A 17,716-nucleotide genomic window follows, 5' to 3' on the forward strand; every position below is an offset into this window, starting at 1 on the left:
CCATATAGTAATGACATAGAGTTAAACTGTTTTGAGAAGATCACCAAAAATTGCACAAAAAAGTAGTCATTCTCAAAGAAGATGATATATATTTGGATCTTGTAGGAATTGTGGTTTGGGGTGGTCTTCTCAGAGAGGGGGTCTGCAGGAGAGGTTTTACTTATGGTAGAATCCTAAAGGTAACATGAGGACTAGAGGTGAAAGTTAATGATTCAAGGGGGAACATATAGAAAATCTTCTCTTTGTCCTGAATTGAGACCCAATATACTTCATCTCCAGGATTCTCGATTTGTCACAGTCAAGGAACCAACTACAATGGAGGTATAAGGAAAAAAGTCCTAAAGAACTAGGTTACCAGGGTCTGCTGGGACCCCATGAGAGCTGGAGATGAATATGACCTGGGAAATATCCTGCAGAGGACAGAAGAGCCCATATAGGACATGAGGACTACCGGAAGTCAAGGAAGCAACTACAACGGAGGTATAAGGAAAAAATTCCTAAAGAACTAGGTTACCAGGGTCTGCTGGGACCCCATGAGAGCTGGAGATGAGTATGACCTGGGAAATATCCTGCAGAGGACAGAAGAGCCCATATAGGACATGAGGACACGATACCGGCTCGTCACAAGAACCATAGACTTGAGGAGCATCATTCCTAGAGCCTCCTCATGATCTGCGTCGTATTACGCACCAAGACCCTCTTTCGTCTGTGGTGTTATCACCCATGAATTATTTATAGGGCTTTTTTTAAAATTTTGATTCCTACCCAACGAGGCCGCTGTTGAATTCGGTCATAGATCCTAGAACCTCTGACGTCTAATCCATTCATCAAATGCACAAATGGCTCTCAGAGGCGAGGGAGTTAATTGTATTTTGTGAAAGAGTGAGGGAGCCTGCATTGCATTGCAATGACAGCCTGGCTTTTCTCTGTCTCCTGTCATTCCTCCAGCAGGGGTCGCTCCATAGCTGAAGCTCAGGCATGAAAAGCTACTGAGCATCAGCAGTCTCTGGGAAAAAAAAAAAAAAATCTCCTGAATCCCAGCTGCTTTGCAACACAGCTACATAGCAGTGTAAACCTTCCGAGCTATATAGGAAAAGCAGGCGAAACTTGGGGTGACAGACGTCACCATTGTTGACCTCATGGCACCTGACAGCACCAAGGAGAAGAGGGGACTGAGGATGGACATCTGAGGATGGCAGGCGGTGGTGGGCAAGGCTGGTTAGGTATTGCGAAGATTTTGCACAGAAGTTCTTTACCTTCCCTTGCAGGCTGTATCATTCACTTCACATTGCATCCAAATCCAAGGAATTCCTCTTCCATCTGAGTCTCCTCTGCAGCCCACACAAGACTTCTTCACCTGGACAGCACCGAGAAGCCTATGAAGAAAACAAGGAGATAAACTTTGTCATAATAAATCCCCTCGATACATATATTAAAGGGAGAGGGGGGGGGTTCAGTCTGGCAACAGGATGGTTTGACATAAGAAACCTGTATGGACCATGAAGGAACTGCTGCTTCATTATTAACCGGCAGAAAAGGAAACATTTCCAGAGATAATCCCTGAGAAAAGGAATCGCCGGGAGACAGAGGATGGGTAAGTGAAGTTGTTTGTAGGGATCATTGCCATTACCAAAAAATGCTGGAATTACCATTACTCTAGTAATAAAAGGCAAGGTGATGCTCAGCTCAGATCATTGCATGCACCAAGGGCTAGATACAGTGTACAAAGCTTCATAAATAGACATACATCATATATATGTATCATATAGATATTATTACACATCCTCTATGAGGGATCAGGAAGATACTCCCAATTCTAGACATCTGCACCTGTAGGTAGCAGCAGGTACTTTAATGACCACCTGTGTAGCCCACACCATTTTGATGACCACCTATGCTGACCAGACAGCGTTTGCCCGCAATCTCCACCAAATTATTTATCATCTCTCATTGACCATTGTGCAAAACTTGATCCCCCTGGACAAAGGCTTTAGTGTGGAAGTTGCACTGTGGTGGTTAGCGTTTGCACAGTTCTCCTTCCATGCTCAGTATTACGCACAGACCCAAAGCTATGACTATGACGGTCCATGTTCAGGCTTCCTCCACAGTGCCAAAGGATTCATCCCCAGCGCCTGAATCTGATGCATTCATTGCATAGAGAAGCCTCTTTAGTAGCAGACAACAAGGAAATGCCAGCTGGGGTTTTTAACATTTTAACCTATTCCCTCCCCACTATGGCCTCATTAGGATTTTAGAAATATCCAGAGACTGCGAAACAGTAAATGAACCTCGACTGCATCATTACAGAACCCCCAAAAATGTCACCGTATCTCGTATCTCAGAGGCTGCAACCATGCTGAGATTTAACCTGCAATCTTCTGCCTCAGTTTGTCTCTGGTCCTGTTCCAGTCATCACCAGTACAATTAGCAAGGTCAGAGATGCTGCTCTTAAAGCCAATGGGCAGATGGAGGGGGGTGTCCAACATAGGAAGTGGGGGGTGCGGAATATATTCTGATAAAGTATTTAGATATTTACAAATAGTGCAAGCCCAGAAAGGGTTAATCCCCCCTATTTAACCAGCTGCTTTTCTTCCCCGTATAGATCGCTCATTAGAAACGGCGATATGCAAACACTGCATCACTTTAATTAAATTCCAGCCACTAGGAGTTGCATTCAGGGGGGAAAAAAAAGGCAATTCATTCAGTCTTAACCCTATCCCCTCGTTCCTTATTGTCTACCCTCCTTTGGCAACACAAGGCAGACCTCTTGTTTCAACTCTGAAGTAATATGGGTTAGTTAAAGCCATAACTTATACTATGTGGGACATAGAGAAGATAACATGACCACAGTTTACATGTATGAAGGTTGACACACTGTACATACATGACCAGTTACGTAGCTTGACACCGAGGATTAGCAGGCACGCTGATGGATTGGTGATATACAAAAAATGTCATTAAAAATATACATAAGAACTCATTTTTAGAAATCCAGATTCAGGGGCGTGGTGATCTATTTGGGAATAAGGATGGTACAGTCTAAAATGAAGTACAAAGCTCCTCATTCCATAGGGCTGCGTTATATCAAGTCTAGACATGATCTTCTGCTGGTGGAGCTTGTAGGGTTGAGGGCTTATTTGTTTATGTGGTTGGATTTATGGTAATGATATAATTGTGGAGGGGAGGGGAGGGGTATGAAAGTGCAAAAGAACTCATTCCATCAATATTGTCCTCTTATGTGGTTTCAATTGCTTCTACCTTTATGTTTTTGCAGGGTGCCAACCGATGAATCAACTAAAAGGCATGAGTTTATCCCTGGTCTTGCTGCCTGTTCTATTCATAGTGATTGTTGTTGGGGCACAGAAAGCTTGTCCAAAGAACTGTCGGTGTGATGGGAAGATTGTGTACTGTGAGTCCCATGCCTTCAGAGACATCCCGCAGAATATTTCAGGTGGCTCCCAAGGATTGTCTTTACGTTACAACAGCATCCAAAAGTTAAAGTCGAACCAGTTCTCTGGCCTTAACCAGCTGGTCTGGCTGTACCTTGACCACAACTATATTAGCTCGGTGGATGAGGATGCCTTCCAAGGTATCAGAAGGTTGAAGGAGCTTATTTTAAGTTCTAACAAAATCAACAATCTAGCCAACGCCACTTTCCATCCGGTCCCTAATCTGAGAAATTTGGATCTATCCTATAACAAGCTTCAGATGCTCCAGTCTGAGCAGTTCAAGGGTCTTCGTAAGCTTTTGAGTTTGCATCTACGTTCCAACTCTCTGAAAACAGTGCCAGTTAGGGTTTTTCAGGACTGTCGCAACATGGAATTTTTGGATGTGGGATACAATCGGCTCAGGAGTTTGTCTCGCAATGCCTTTGCTGGCCTCCTGAAGCTGAAGGAGCTCCACTTGGAGCATAACCAGTTCTCTAAGGTGAACTTTGCTCACTTTCCTCGTCTATCCAACCTGCATTCTCTATATCTGCAATGGAATAGGATCAGGTCCATTAGCCAAGGATTAACTTGGACTTGGAGTGCTCTGCACAACCTTGACCTATCGGGGAATGACATACAGAACATTGAACCTGGCACCTTCCAATGTCTCCCTAATCTACAAAAGCTCAATCTGGATTCCAACAAACTCACCAATGTCACCCAGGAAACCATAAACGCTTGGATATCTCTAACCTCTATTACGTTATCTGGAAACATGTGGGAATGCAGCAAAACCATATGTCCTCTGGTCTTCTGGCTTAAAAACTTTAAGGGAAACAAAGAGAGCACCATGATCTGTGCCGGCCCCAAACACATCCAAGGTGAGAAGGTTATCGATGCCGTGGAAACATACAATATCTGCAATGAAACCCCTGTCTTGGTGACCGAAAGAGCTTACCAGACAACCAAGGCTCCCCCCAAGCCACAATTTGTACCTAAGCCTACAGTGTTCAAGTTGGTGAGCGTACCTCCAACTACTTTCACACCTAGCCCTTCTCCTGGCCTTCAAACACCAATGGCAGAGCAAGAATATGAGCATGTTTCCTTCCATAAGATCATAGCTGGGAGCGTGGCACTTTTCCTGTCCGTGGCCATGATCTTATTAGTCATCTATGTATCATGGAAAAGGTATCCAGCCAGCATGAAGCAACTGCAGCAAAACTCCATGATGAAGAGAAGGCGGAAAAAGGCCAGAGAGTCCGAAAGACAAATAAGCTCTCCGTTACAGGAGTACTACGTGGACTACAAACCTTCCAACACAGAGCCCATGGATGTATTGGTTAATGGATCAGGACCCTGTACATATACAATCTCTGGCTCCCGGGAATGTGAGGTATGAAAACAATGAAAACCTTGAAATAATACTAAACATTTTTTTGCTGCTGTTAAAAAGTCGAGGTAAAATCTGTGACATTTGAGATGTTCCCGATCTCTGAGATGAGTTACCAGGCTTGATAGTTTAAAAAAATAATTAAAAAAAAAAAACTTCTGAATATTTTTTATACATTTTATTGTTATCTTTGGTGGGTTTTTGGAATCCACTTTGGTGTCAGGTTGGTTTACAATGAATGCAGCAGGAAAAAGGTTTTTGTTTTTAAGTTATTTCTTTTTTTTTTTTTCCCCGGGAGCTGGGAAAAAAACGTGAAAGAAGTCCGTTCAAGGATGAGATATGAATAAGCCTTTTTCCGATGGCAGGAGAGAGATTGCTTGCCAAGTGGGGCAGATAGGGACAAAACCCTAGAGATCCCTTAATGAAAAGGGGCATTCTGTGCCTGGTGTGTGATTTGTTGGCCGTTATCGCTCGGTTTTTTTATGGACTAATGAAAGGATTTATCTAATAACCATACAAAAAAAAAAAACATATGGAATTATTAAAAAAAAAAAAAAATCACAATACAAAACATACAATTTTGTGGTCTGGAAATCAAGAGGAGCTAAAGCCAAAGATTACAACCCCCCCTTAATTTGTTTCTTGTTTCATGGACACGGAAAAAAAAAAAAAAAAACATTAAAACAAAAAGCTCTTGTTTGCTTTTACTAACATTTTGATACATTACATATGATTTGCCTTACGGAGAGATTAAGACCGCCTTACTTCCAGATGATTGACAGTCTCCAATCCTCTATGTTTGTAAACTGGTTAATACATGAGGACCAATGCTAAAGTTAACCCTTTATCGAAACTCAGACAAAACAGCAATGTTTTTTTTTTTTTTTTTTTTTTTTTTTGCTTCCTACAATTTTTTTTTTATTTGTATCAAATTGGAGACAACTAAATCCATGGATATTCATCTGGCTGCAGAGGTTACACAAAATCCTTTCAGTATTCCACGCCTGATTGCTCAGGGAGGCTGAGCTGGTTTAACCCTTTCGGTGGCGAGGGGGTTAACGGCAGCTTGGCGTATTCTGTGTGTATTTCTTTATTATTTTCATGCTGGTGGTAGGGAGGGGGTCGACTTGGATATTGAAAAATGACTAGTTTTTTTTTTTAATATGTATTTTAATATGTGATAACACTTACAATGCAAATGATGGTATTTTGTGTATGTCGAAAAAACAATGGACCTCTACGGTAATAGCGATGAATGTGTATTCAAAGTAAGGGGCACAGCTTGGGCATTCACTTGGCATTATGTTGGCAGCCTGAACCCCTCTATGTTGAGTTCACTGGACGCCCCCTGTTGGTGGGATGCCACGTTCTGCCAAGCGATCAGCTGGTAGTATGTCGCCCTTCCTCCGTGTTATCTGCTTGGCTGCTGTTCCAATACTGGCAGTGCTCATGTACAATATGTCAAATTCCACATGTTGAACTTGATTCATGTGACAGAAGTCTCTTTCCGGAAAAAAAAAAGAAAACCTGATCAAACAATCCCGTGTTATGTCTTCCTTTGGTTGGTGGGTTCGGAATAAGATGCAGCCACAGGGCGTAGAGAGCAGAGATGGGAGCGTAAAGTTGACTAAGCAGCGACTGGATGCACAACAAGAGGGAGCAGCAAGCCACATGTTGGCATTAGAGTGTGTGTAGAGACATTCATAGCAGAGCTGAGCTTGTCGTTGGCTCAATGTATTTATCCATAGACCTAATTGTAAGGCATTGGCAAAGGAAATCTTCCATCAAAGTCCATCATGATAAACCAGGGACAGTTACTCATTGATCAAGACAGTGTAACAGCCTGTGAAGCCGAGGGGCTAGAGTAGTCCCTTGGGCTCATTAGCATGAAAAGTTGATTTTAGAAGGAAGGAGGCCATGGATAACACACAGTCCCAGTGCCTGGATCTATGAGTAAGTGTCCCTGGTTTATCATGATGGATTTTTAAGGTAAATTTCCTGTAAGTCTGTAGGAGTTAAAGGAATGAGATATGGTGATGTTTATGTAATTAAATTACGCTTATCATTCATTTTTTAGTCCAATGTAAAATCAATGTCATATCACAAGCTATACCATATTCAGCTCTGCTATACATACATATAGATGAAATACATGTAACCTGTATAATTCTTATCACTGACAAGTAACAAGTAATTGCTATTGTTTAAATAATGAAAAGTTATACAAATTTCCAATATATTTTCTGTATCAATGCCCCACGGTTTTCTAGATCTCTTCTTGCTGTCCTTCTATAGCAGCGATGGCGAACCTATGGCACGCGTGCCACATGCGGCACGCAGAGCTGTTTCTGTGGGCACGCGGGAGCGCTGAATGTTATTGTGGTTCCCATAGAAACCACTGCCGGGAGAAGAGAGCAGCATGGTACAGCTGCTCCCATATAATAAAATTGGGCAGGGGCATAAGGATCTGGCCCTTAGATACAGGGGTCCAGCGGCTGCACTGTTCAATGTGCTCTTTTGGGACCCCTGAGCACAGTAATATCGGCAGGAAGGCAGTCATTGCTCTGCCTTCCCCCCTGCTAAAGCCGGGACTCACACAGAGGGCTGGTCACCTGACCCGACCAGCCAATAGGAGAGGAGAGGAGGGAAGAGGAATCACCAGAGCCCGGGCTGCATGTAGCTGCTGCAGTATAGAAAGGTAATAAATGACATACATAAAGTGTAGCATCAGCTCATTCTCCCCTGCTATCCTGTAAATATAAACTACATCATGCAGCTATTCATATCTTTCCAGCACCCTCATATCTATCTATCTATCTATCTCTCTGTCTCTCTCATATCTATCTATCTATCTATCTATCTATGTATGTATCTATCTATGTATCTATCTATGTATGTATCTATCTATGTATCTATGTATCTATCTATCTATCTATTATGTATCATCTATCTATCTATCTATCTATCTATCTATCTATGTATCTATCTATGTATCTATTATGTATCATCTATCTATCTATCTATGTATCTATCTATCTATCTATCTATCTATCTATGTATCTATGTATCTATCTATCTATGTATCTATGTATCTATCTATGTATCTATCTATCTATCTATCTATCTATCTATCTATCTATGTATCTATCTATGTATCTATCTATCTATCTATCTATCTATGTATCTATCTATCTATGTATCTATCTATCTATGTATCTATCTATCTCCTATCTATCTATCTATCTATCTATCTATCTATGTATCTATCTATCTATCTATCTATGTATCTCCTATCTATGTATCTATCTATCTATGTATCTATCTATCTATCTATCTATGTATCTCATATCTATGTATCTCATATCTATGTATCTATCTATGTATCTATCTATGTATCTATCTATCTATCATCTCATATCTATGTATGTATCTATGTATGTATCTATCTATATATCTATCTTTCCATCTATCTATCTATCTATCTATCTATCTATCATCTATCTCATATCTATCTATGTATCTCATATCTATCTATCTCTCTCTCTCATATCTATCTCTCTGTCTGTCTCATATCTATGTATCTAGAAAAATGATCTATCTATCTATCTATCTATCTATCTATCTATCTATCTATCTATCAGGGCCCACTGGTGTCTTGTTACACCACTGGGATTGGGGTCACGTATAAAGGTCAGCAGACCCCTATATGTGACATATGACATAGCTATAAATAAAATACATCAATATTAAAATGGGGCAATTCTCTCTATAATGCTGGTTATCAGCTGCAGGTGTACCTGAGCTCTGCCCCAATCCTTCCCCTGAACAGTATACAACAGTTTTAGGCGAGCAGCGGACAACAGTACACTGCCAGGATTTTTTAACGTTTATTACAGAAGTCCCTATATAAAACACCTATGTGTTTTTTTTTTTTTAATTTTTGTCTTGGCACTTTGCTATAAGTAAGTTGGGTTTGAGTTGCATTTTGGGCACTCGGCCTCTAAAAGGTTCGCCATCACTGTTCTATAGGAAGCTTCTGTGTTTGCTTTCAGTGGATAGAAATCTGGCTATGGTCACACAGGTGCACAGCTTGTTATAACACAGAGGGCCACATTTATCACTTTTGTGCGCCTAAGTGTAGTAGTTGCGCCTAAATTCGGGCGCACTGTTTTCCAGAATTATCACAAGCTACAACCATCTGTGATAAGTATATTTTCTGCCTCTTGTTAATCACTTTACTTTAACACAGTTTAGGCGCAGTTTAGGCGCAGTTTAGGCGCAATGTTAGATTCGGGCAGTTACATGTGATCCTGCTACAAGCTCCTCTCTGCTTCTCCCACATCCCAGAATGAAGATAACACTCACAGCAGCACCCAGGTGTGTGACACCCTGCACCCAGTGACCTCTTCAGCAGTGGCTTCTCCTGGAGGGGATCCCCCAGTGCTGGTCTCCTGCTGCACCCCTGTAATTCTGCACAATATCCCCCTCAGACACACTGGTGATCCTGTGCAGAATTACATGGGGGACACTTGTTTTTAGTATCTGCAAACTTCTACAAACTTGTGCAAACTTCTCTTGCTCTTGCTGTGAGCTCAGAACTTTGCAGAATATTTTGTAAATAGAAGGTGATGAACTGTAAATAGAGTCTGCAGCTCCTGTCTGTAATGTATCTAATTGTATCTATTATATGTTCCAGTGTCTGGCTGAGCTTTGCTGCTAGAAATGAGCTGTTCTGCAAAGGGGCTCAGAGCTTTCTTCTCAGATAACGCCACCTTCGGGCTGGAGTGTTTTTGCGCCCGTTTTTGCGCCTAAATGCAAAAGTCGCACGTGATGAATATCATTAGGCGCAGCAAAACATCTGGAATTGAATGATAGATGAGGGAAAGGTGGTTGTTTTAGCTGCGCGGCTAATTTGACGTTTAATCGCAAAAATGGCGCAAAAACGGTGCGCCTAAACGAAAAGGCGCAAAAACAACAGAAAAAACAAGTGATAAATGTGGCCCAGAGAGTAATCAGAGCTGTGTGATATATAACGAGCCGTGCAAATGTGTGACCATGGGCAGATTTCTGTCCACTTGACGTAAACATAGAAGCTTTCTATAGAATGACAGCAAGCAGACATCTAGAAAATTGTGAGGAATTGATACATAAAATATATTGTAAATTGGTATAACTTTTCATCATTCAAACAATATCAATTACTTGCTGAAATGGGAAAACCCCTTTAATTTTGCAGTAATATATTTACACCACTTTATGCAATGCTTGGGTATCTAGGTATTAGTAATGAACAAGGAAAAAGTTGATTATGTCTATTGGATTAATTTTCTGAAGAGGATTCAGATAGTTTCCATAGATAATAAATAGCTGGGAACAATTGCAGATAGATAGATAGATAGATAGATAGATAGATAGATAGATACTGTAGATAGATATGAGATAGATAGATAGATACTGTAGATAGATATGAGATAGATAGATAGATAGATAGATATGAGGTAGATAGATAGATATGAGGTAGATAGATAGATATGTGATAGATAGATAGATAGATAGATAGATAGATAGATAGATAGATAGATAGATATGAGGTAGATAGATATGAGATAGATAGATAGATAGATAGATATGAGGTAGATAGATAGAGAGATAGATATGAGATAGACAGATAGATATGAGATAGACAGATAGATAGATATGAGATAGATAGATGCATACATACTGTAGATATAAAAAATACAAAGCGACACTATGGGCCAGATGTATTTTTGCGCCTTTTTATATTTTCGCACTCTTTTTGCGCCAGTTTGCTACTAAACACCAAACTACCTGTGCAGCAAAAAAAACCATGTTTTCCTCATTTATCCTACCAATCCAGATGTTTTGCTGCGCCTAATCATCATTCATCATTAGCAACTTGTTCATTTAGGCGCAATTTAGGCGCCAAAACACTTCAGCAAGAAGGTGGCGTAAACTGAGAAGCAACACAGAGCTCTTGTGCAGAGCAGTTCATCCCCAGCAGCAGAGCTCAGCAGATACTACAGACACTACGTGCAGCCTCTGTTTACAGTTCATGACCTTCTATTTACAAACAAAAGCCTCATCTCAGAGCAGGATAGAAGGGAAGTTTGCAGGATTTTGTAGATAGTATACTGTAGTGATGGGAATTACGGCTCTTCTTAGGGAGCTGGCTAAGCTCTCACTAAGAAGAGCCAACTTTTCTGGCTCCTGAAAGGCTCCCTATTAAATATATAATAGGGAGCCGGAGGCCAGTCAATCACCCCATTCCACACCACCTTTAACCCGCTTGTATCGGGTTAAAGAGGGCGTGATGGCCGTTATGGGCGGGGTTATGTGAGCCAACAGCTCCCGTCGTTCACGAACAAGAGCCGGCTCATTCCCCAATAATGCATCACTAGTACAGAGAAGTGTCCCGTGTAGCAGGATGATCACACTGGTGTCTGAGGAGGATACTGGCCAGAATTACAGGGGGGTAGCAGGATATCAGCACTGGGGGATCCCCTCCAAGAGAAGCCACTGCTGAGGAAGGTCACTGAGTGCTGGGTGTCACCTGGGCTCTGCTATGAGGGTCATTCTCATGCTGGGCTGTGGGAGAAGCAGAGAGGATCTTGTAGGAGGATCACATGTAAGTGCCCAAATCTAACATTGCGCCTAAACTGCGTATAAAGTAAAGTGCAGTCATACAACCATCCTGAGACACACAAGTGATTAATAATAGGCAGGAACTCAATTCATCACCGATTGTTGTAACTTGTGATAACAATGCACCAGAATATAGGCGCAACTACTACACCCTGAGTAGATATACATCTGGCCCATTGAATCTTAAGGATTTTGCTGTATCCCAATGGCTTGCACAGTGATATATATCATTCTGCAGTGCTACTCTGGACTTTTTTTTTAATCTACCGAATGATATGAGATAAATAAATAGATAAATAAATAGATACTGTAGATATGAGAAAGACAATAGATAGATAGATAGATAGATAGATAGATAGATAGATACGTGTTGACGGAAGAGCAGAATCTCCTCTTCATGTAGTAAAGCTCCGTGTATGACTATTACAGAGAATAATGATTGGCAACTACATACTAACACCAAACAATGAAAAACCTCAGCATTACATAATATCAGTAGTCGTGCAGCTACACTAGAAACAGAAAAACAGCGCCACAACTGTCCACTGGTTGTGTATGGTATTACAGCTCAGCAAAATTCATTTTAAAGCTCACCTCAACTTTCAGCAATCTTTGCAGACATTAGTTGGGCAGTGTTTGTACATAAGGAGTGACACAGTTTCTGGTCCTCCGGTGACTTGTCATGGTCATCTTCAAGCAGCGTCCCTTGTGCAGCCTCTCTATTTTGTCTCAAAGCTGGTGGACAAGCAGCGGACGCTGCACCATCATTGTGCATAATGTAAGTCAATGGCGACCCTGAATTGGCAGCGGTTTATGCAGCAAGTTGACACCTGCCAAAAATGGTCATGTGCATGAACCCTAAGACGGTCAATTACAGTCAAGTCCTGTAACATGATCAGATGCAGTATGTTTCTGTAGCAAGCTCACTGTGTTCTTAGAGCATGCTCACTATTGTCCTGGAGCATGCTCATTATAGTTCTGGAACATGCTCATTATAGTCCTGGAGGATGCTCATTATAGTTCTGGAACATGCTCATTATAGTTCTGGAACATGCTCACTAAGATCCTAGAACACGCTCACTAACCATCGTCCTAGAGCAGGGGTCGGGAACCTATGGCTCGCGAGCCAGATATGGCTCTTTTGATGGCCGCATCTGGCTCGCAGCCAGGGCTCCTATCCAGGGGCATTACTACAGCCGTGGCATCTGCTACGCTGACTGTCAAGACCAGGTGCCCTTATCTGGCCCCTGTTGTGCCCCTGGCTGTAGTAATGCCCCTGGATGTATTCAGCAGAGCAGCGCAGGGGTACGCGGGTTAATTCTGGGGCGGCACCTCCGTCTCCTTCCCTGAAGCAGTCTCCTCCGTGTGTGAGAGAGGGAGGGGAGGAGACTGTGTGCCTGCAGCCAATCCCAGCGCTGGATGTAGCAGCGCGGGAGATTCAGACAGAGGAGACCAGAGAGCTGCATACTGAGGAGACATGCAGCACCTGAGGAGAAGGATTCAGCAGCTGGGATCAGCCAGAGATAAGTGCTCCCTCCCCCCAGTGTCTCCTCACACTCTGCCTTAACCCCTTAGTGTCCTGTGTGCAGGAGCAGCTATGAAGCTCCTAAGTGTCCCTTACAGACCCCTCTGCATCATCCCCTCATATCTTCCCCCACCACTGCATTTCTACATTAATGTGAGGTTCTGCAGCAGCTGAGATACAAAATAGCTAGGACCTAAGACAAAATTGTGGTGCACGTCAGTAATAAATGTGGCACATGGTCCGGCTTAGCAGTAACAGCAGTCTAGCAGTCTTGTGGGACACAGAGCAGCCGCCACATAAAACTGGCGCAGACACTTTAACAAATGTGTATTGGGATGTTCTGCGGGGGGTGGCGTGTGTATAATAATGTTCTGCGGCGGGTGGCGTGTGTATAATAATGTTCTGCGGGGGGTGGCGTGTGTATAATAATGTTCTGCGGGGGGTGGCGTGTGTATAATAATGTTCTGCGGGGGGTGGCGTGTGTATAATAATGTTCTGCGGGGGGTGGCGTGTGTATAATAATGTTCTGCGGGGGGTGGCGTGTGTATAATAATGTTCTGCGGGGGGTGGCGTGTGTATAATAATGTTCTGCGGCGGGTGGCGTGTGTATAATAATGTTCTGCGGCGGGTGGCGTGTGTATAATAATGTTCTGCGGCGGGTGGCGTGTGTATAATAATGTTCTGCGGCGGGTGGCGTGTGTATAATAATGTTCTGCGGGGGGTGGCGTGTATAATAATGTTCTGCGGGGGTTGGCGTGTGCATTATAATGTTCTGCGGGGGGTGGCGTGTGCATTATAATGTTTTGCGGGGGGTGGCGTGTGCATAATAATGTTCTGCGGGGGGTGGCGTGTGCATAATAATGTTCTGCGGGGGGTGGCGTGTGCATAATAATGTTCTGCGGGGGGTGGCGTGTGCATAATAATGTTCTGCGGGGGGTGGCGTGATCCCCGACAAAAATGCGGCCGCGGGACCCTCAGTAAATAAGCCCCATTGTACGGCTCTCGCAGAATTATATTTTAAAATATGTGGCGCTTATGGCTCTCTCAGCCAAAAAGGTTCCTGACCCCTGTCCTAGAGCATGCCCACTATGATCTTGGAGCATACTGGGTATTTTTCTGGAGCATGTTCTCTATGTTCCTCAAGCATGATCACTATGGTCCTTCAACATTCTCACTACAGTGCTGGTCCTAGAGCGTGCTTACTATGATTTACTTGTTTCTGAAGCAGACTTGGTACATTGCTAGAGCATGGCCACTACGTTCCTGGTGCATTCACCAAGGTCCCAAAGCATGTTTTTGAAACTTGATCACTTACTACGGTCCTAAGGTATAATCACCATAGTCCTAGAGCATGCTCAGTATGATCCTGGAGCCTATTCAATATGTTTCTAGAGCATACTCACTATAGTCCTACAGCATGCTCACTGTTGTCCTGGAACATGATCACTATTGTCCTGGACCATGCTTACTCGCCATGGTCCTGGAGTATGCTCACTATAGTCCCGCACCATGCTCTCTACGGTCTTGAAACATGTTCACTCACCATGGTTTGTCAGCATGCTCACTATAGTCCTGGTACTAAAGCATGCTCACTATGCTCCTGAAACATGCTCACACACCATGGTCCAGGAGCATGCCCACTATAGTCCTGGTCCTAGAATATGCTCACTGTGATCCTGAAACATGCTCGCTCACCATGGTCCGGGAACATGCCCACTATAGTCCTGGTCCTAGAATATGCTCACTTTAGTCCTGAAACATGCACACTCACCATGGTCCAGGAGCATGCTCACTATAGTCCAGGTCCTAGAGCATGCTCACTTTAGTCCTGAAACATGCTTACTCACCATAGTCCTAATGCATCCCCACTATAGTCCTGGTCCTAGAGCATGCTCACTATGCTCCTGAAACATGCTCACACACCATGGTCCAGGAGCATGCCCACTATAGTCCTGGTCCTAGAATATGCTCACTGTGATCCTGAAACATGCTCGCTCACCATAGTCCTAATGCATTCCACTATAGTCCAGGTCCTGGAGCATGCTCACTACAGTCCAGATGAACTATTATTTTGCTATGATGAAGAGCTCGCACACAGGCCCCTGACACTGATTTCTGGGTGTTAATATGATATAAGATGCAGAGTATATACAGGATTGTGTAACAATAAGTAGCGGCTAGTTGTTGCACAGGAGAAGCGCGGGAGAACTGGTGGGAGCAGATGGAAATGACCCCCTACGACTCTGTTGCCAGAGTAACAAATAATCAGTGTATTATTATAGAACTTGGTGCAGATAGAACTTTCCTGCTGCAACAAATATTTATTGTGTGATGTAACGTTAGTAACTCTGTAACATGTTCTCTTCCCACCACCTCCAGGAATTTCCATTTGTTTCTGTTCTGTTAATAGTGGAACGTCGGACCTCTCACATGACACCATAAATACCTGACAAACCTTATTGATTCATAATCGGATCCATTGAAGTTCTGTCACATACAGAATGTGCTGTACGTAGTTTTAGGTAGATTCTTTTAATGCAAATATCACGTAATCTCCTGACAAATATGAGAGCAGTCTCAATAGGAGTCTATAGGACCTTCATGACAAACCCTAAACACAGTTTTTTGCACAAAACACAAACATGACAACTTTTTGGAATTTTTTGTGACGCACCGAAGGATTTATTGACTGTGACTTGCATCAGGAAACTAGCGAGGAAATCTACTGTACGTTCAGCTCTCCTTGTAGTTATATGTGAGCACTTAAAGGAAATCTGCTATCAAATCCATCATGATAAACCAGGGGCACTTACTCATAGATCCAGGCACTGTGACTGCGTTAATCATCTTATATTTGTTATCCATGGGTTCCTTCCTTCTAAAATCAACATTGAAATGATGCTAATGAGCCCAAAGGTGTATAGGTGATGTTACTCTAGCACCTCCATGCTGTAGCTTCACAGGTCGTTACACAGTGCAGGAGCCCTCCCCCAACTGTGAGCTGAAACTTCCTCTGCTGCTGTAAGATGACATCAGGATGAGAGAGGGTGGGGGGTGCTGAGAAAGAAGGTGGGAGCAGTGTGAGAGCCTGTAAAGCTGCAGTGCGGAGGGTCTCTAGTAATACCCCAAGAGCCCTTGTGGCTCATCAGAATAATTTTAAAAGTTAATTTTAGACGGAAGGAGCCCACGGATAACAAATTTAAGAATATGACCACAACCACGGTGTCCTTGGTTTATCATAATGGATTTTGATGGTAGATTTACTTAAATATTTTATGATCAAAACTTTTCATGTGAAGGGTTCACATTTTCCCAAGAATTAATCAAAGGTCAAAATTAAAAACTTAGCCAAGTACTCAATGTGTGCCAATTATTCACCTGGGCATATTGCAGCTTGGCACAGGAGGAGGCTCAGTCTTAGCATGAGTTTTTAGCATGGAGCTTTAATCCAGTCCATGGGTCACAGATATGTATTAAAGGAAACCTACCACTTGAAGTGGCAAGTATAAGAGGGAACTACCGAGCACCAGCTCAGGGTGAGCTGGTGCCGGAGCTTATTTTTGTTAGTGTTTTAAACCGCAGTATCGCGGTTTAAAACACTTTTTAAACTTTATGGCCGAAGCTGCTTCGGCGCAGGGAGGTACGCGCTCGGCGCACCATGTGCGCGACCGTGCCCGCGGCTCTCATTCACTTCCTATGTAGCCGCGTGCACGGTCGCGCGCATGGTAAGCGCCCAGCGCGTACCTCCCTGCGCCGAAGCAGCTCCGGCCATACAGTTTAAAAAGTGTTTTAAACCGCGATACTGCGGTTTAAAACACTAACAAAAATAAGCTCCGGCACCAGCTCACCCTGAGCTGGTGCTCGGTAGTTCCCTCTTATACTTGCCACTTCAAGTGATAGGTTTCCTTTAAATCAATTTTCAATGAACTATCCAGGAATCAGTGGTCCTGTGCGTGTACATGAGGAGTGACACTGATTTGTGGCCGTTAGGTGCCTTGTAAATCTTCATTTTTTAGAAGTTTTTCCCCTATAACAGAATCTCTCTTAGGCTACATTCACACGAACATATGCCCCTCGGGCCATAGCCCAGTGGGCATATGTCCCGCACTATGGAGAGGAGCAGCGGTGACCCCTCCCCTCTGCATAGAAATACACAGGGTACGGGCCGTAAAACGGGAAAGATAGGACATGTACGGAGCCATATGTTGCGGCCTATGCCGTCTATACGTTTGTGTGTATGCAGCCTCACATGAAGAACTAGCTGCTCCCCCTCACTTGTTATTGTCTCTGACACCTCTGTGAGCCTATGTCTGTCCATCTGCTAGCAAGTTGGAATTCAGCAGATATTTCAGAGTGAAAAACAGATGAGGAGGGAAAGAGGAAGCATGATAAGAGCCCAAGTAAATGGAGAAGGAAGCAATTTCTTCTTCTATTGAAGGAATTCAAGGAATAAATCAGAAGTAAAGATCTGTAAATCTTTCCATGATATTTCCCCTATGTCAAGGATTCACTTCTGATTTTGTCTTCAAAATTCCAATGCAAAATATTGACCAAATTTACAAAGTCTAAGTCTATGACAAACTGGGAGTGGGAATTATGGCAAAATGATAATTGTTCTACCCAGGATCCAGAAGGACATCTTTGATAAAAATGACATGGAAAAAATAGGAGAAACCTGCACAAGCTAGTATGTGATAGTATGTGCACCCA

The 17,716-nt window shown here is 43.0% G+C and overlaps 1 protein-coding gene across 3 annotated transcripts in view; it reads left to right on the top strand.

Annotated features, from left to right (window-relative positions):
- The first annotated feature begins 997 nt into the window (after positions 1 to 997).
- The window catches only part of LRRTM4 (leucine rich repeat transmembrane neuronal 4), a 414,909-nt gene continuing 398,190 nt past the window's right edge, over positions 998 to 17,716 (top strand). For 2 of the 3 annotated variants that reach the window (XM_072148905.1, XM_072148907.1), the window contains exons 1-2: positions 998 to 1,594; positions 3,275 to 4,821. In XM_072148905.1, coding sequence (XP_072005006.1) covers positions 1,591 to 1,594; positions 3,275 to 4,821 — 1,551 coding nt within the window. In that variant the 5' untranslated portion in view covers positions 998 to 1,590. Of the gene's footprint in view, positions 1,595 to 3,053; positions 3,161 to 3,274; positions 4,822 to 17,716 lie in introns of those variants that run through there. The other variant, XM_072148906.1, reaches the window with a different exon arrangement.

The sequence above is a fragment of the Engystomops pustulosus genome, chromosome 4 (genome assembly GCF_040894005.1).
Source record: "Engystomops pustulosus chromosome 4, aEngPut4.maternal, whole genome shotgun sequence".
NCBI lineage: Eukaryota > Metazoa > Chordata > Amphibia > Anura > Leptodactylidae > Engystomops > Engystomops pustulosus.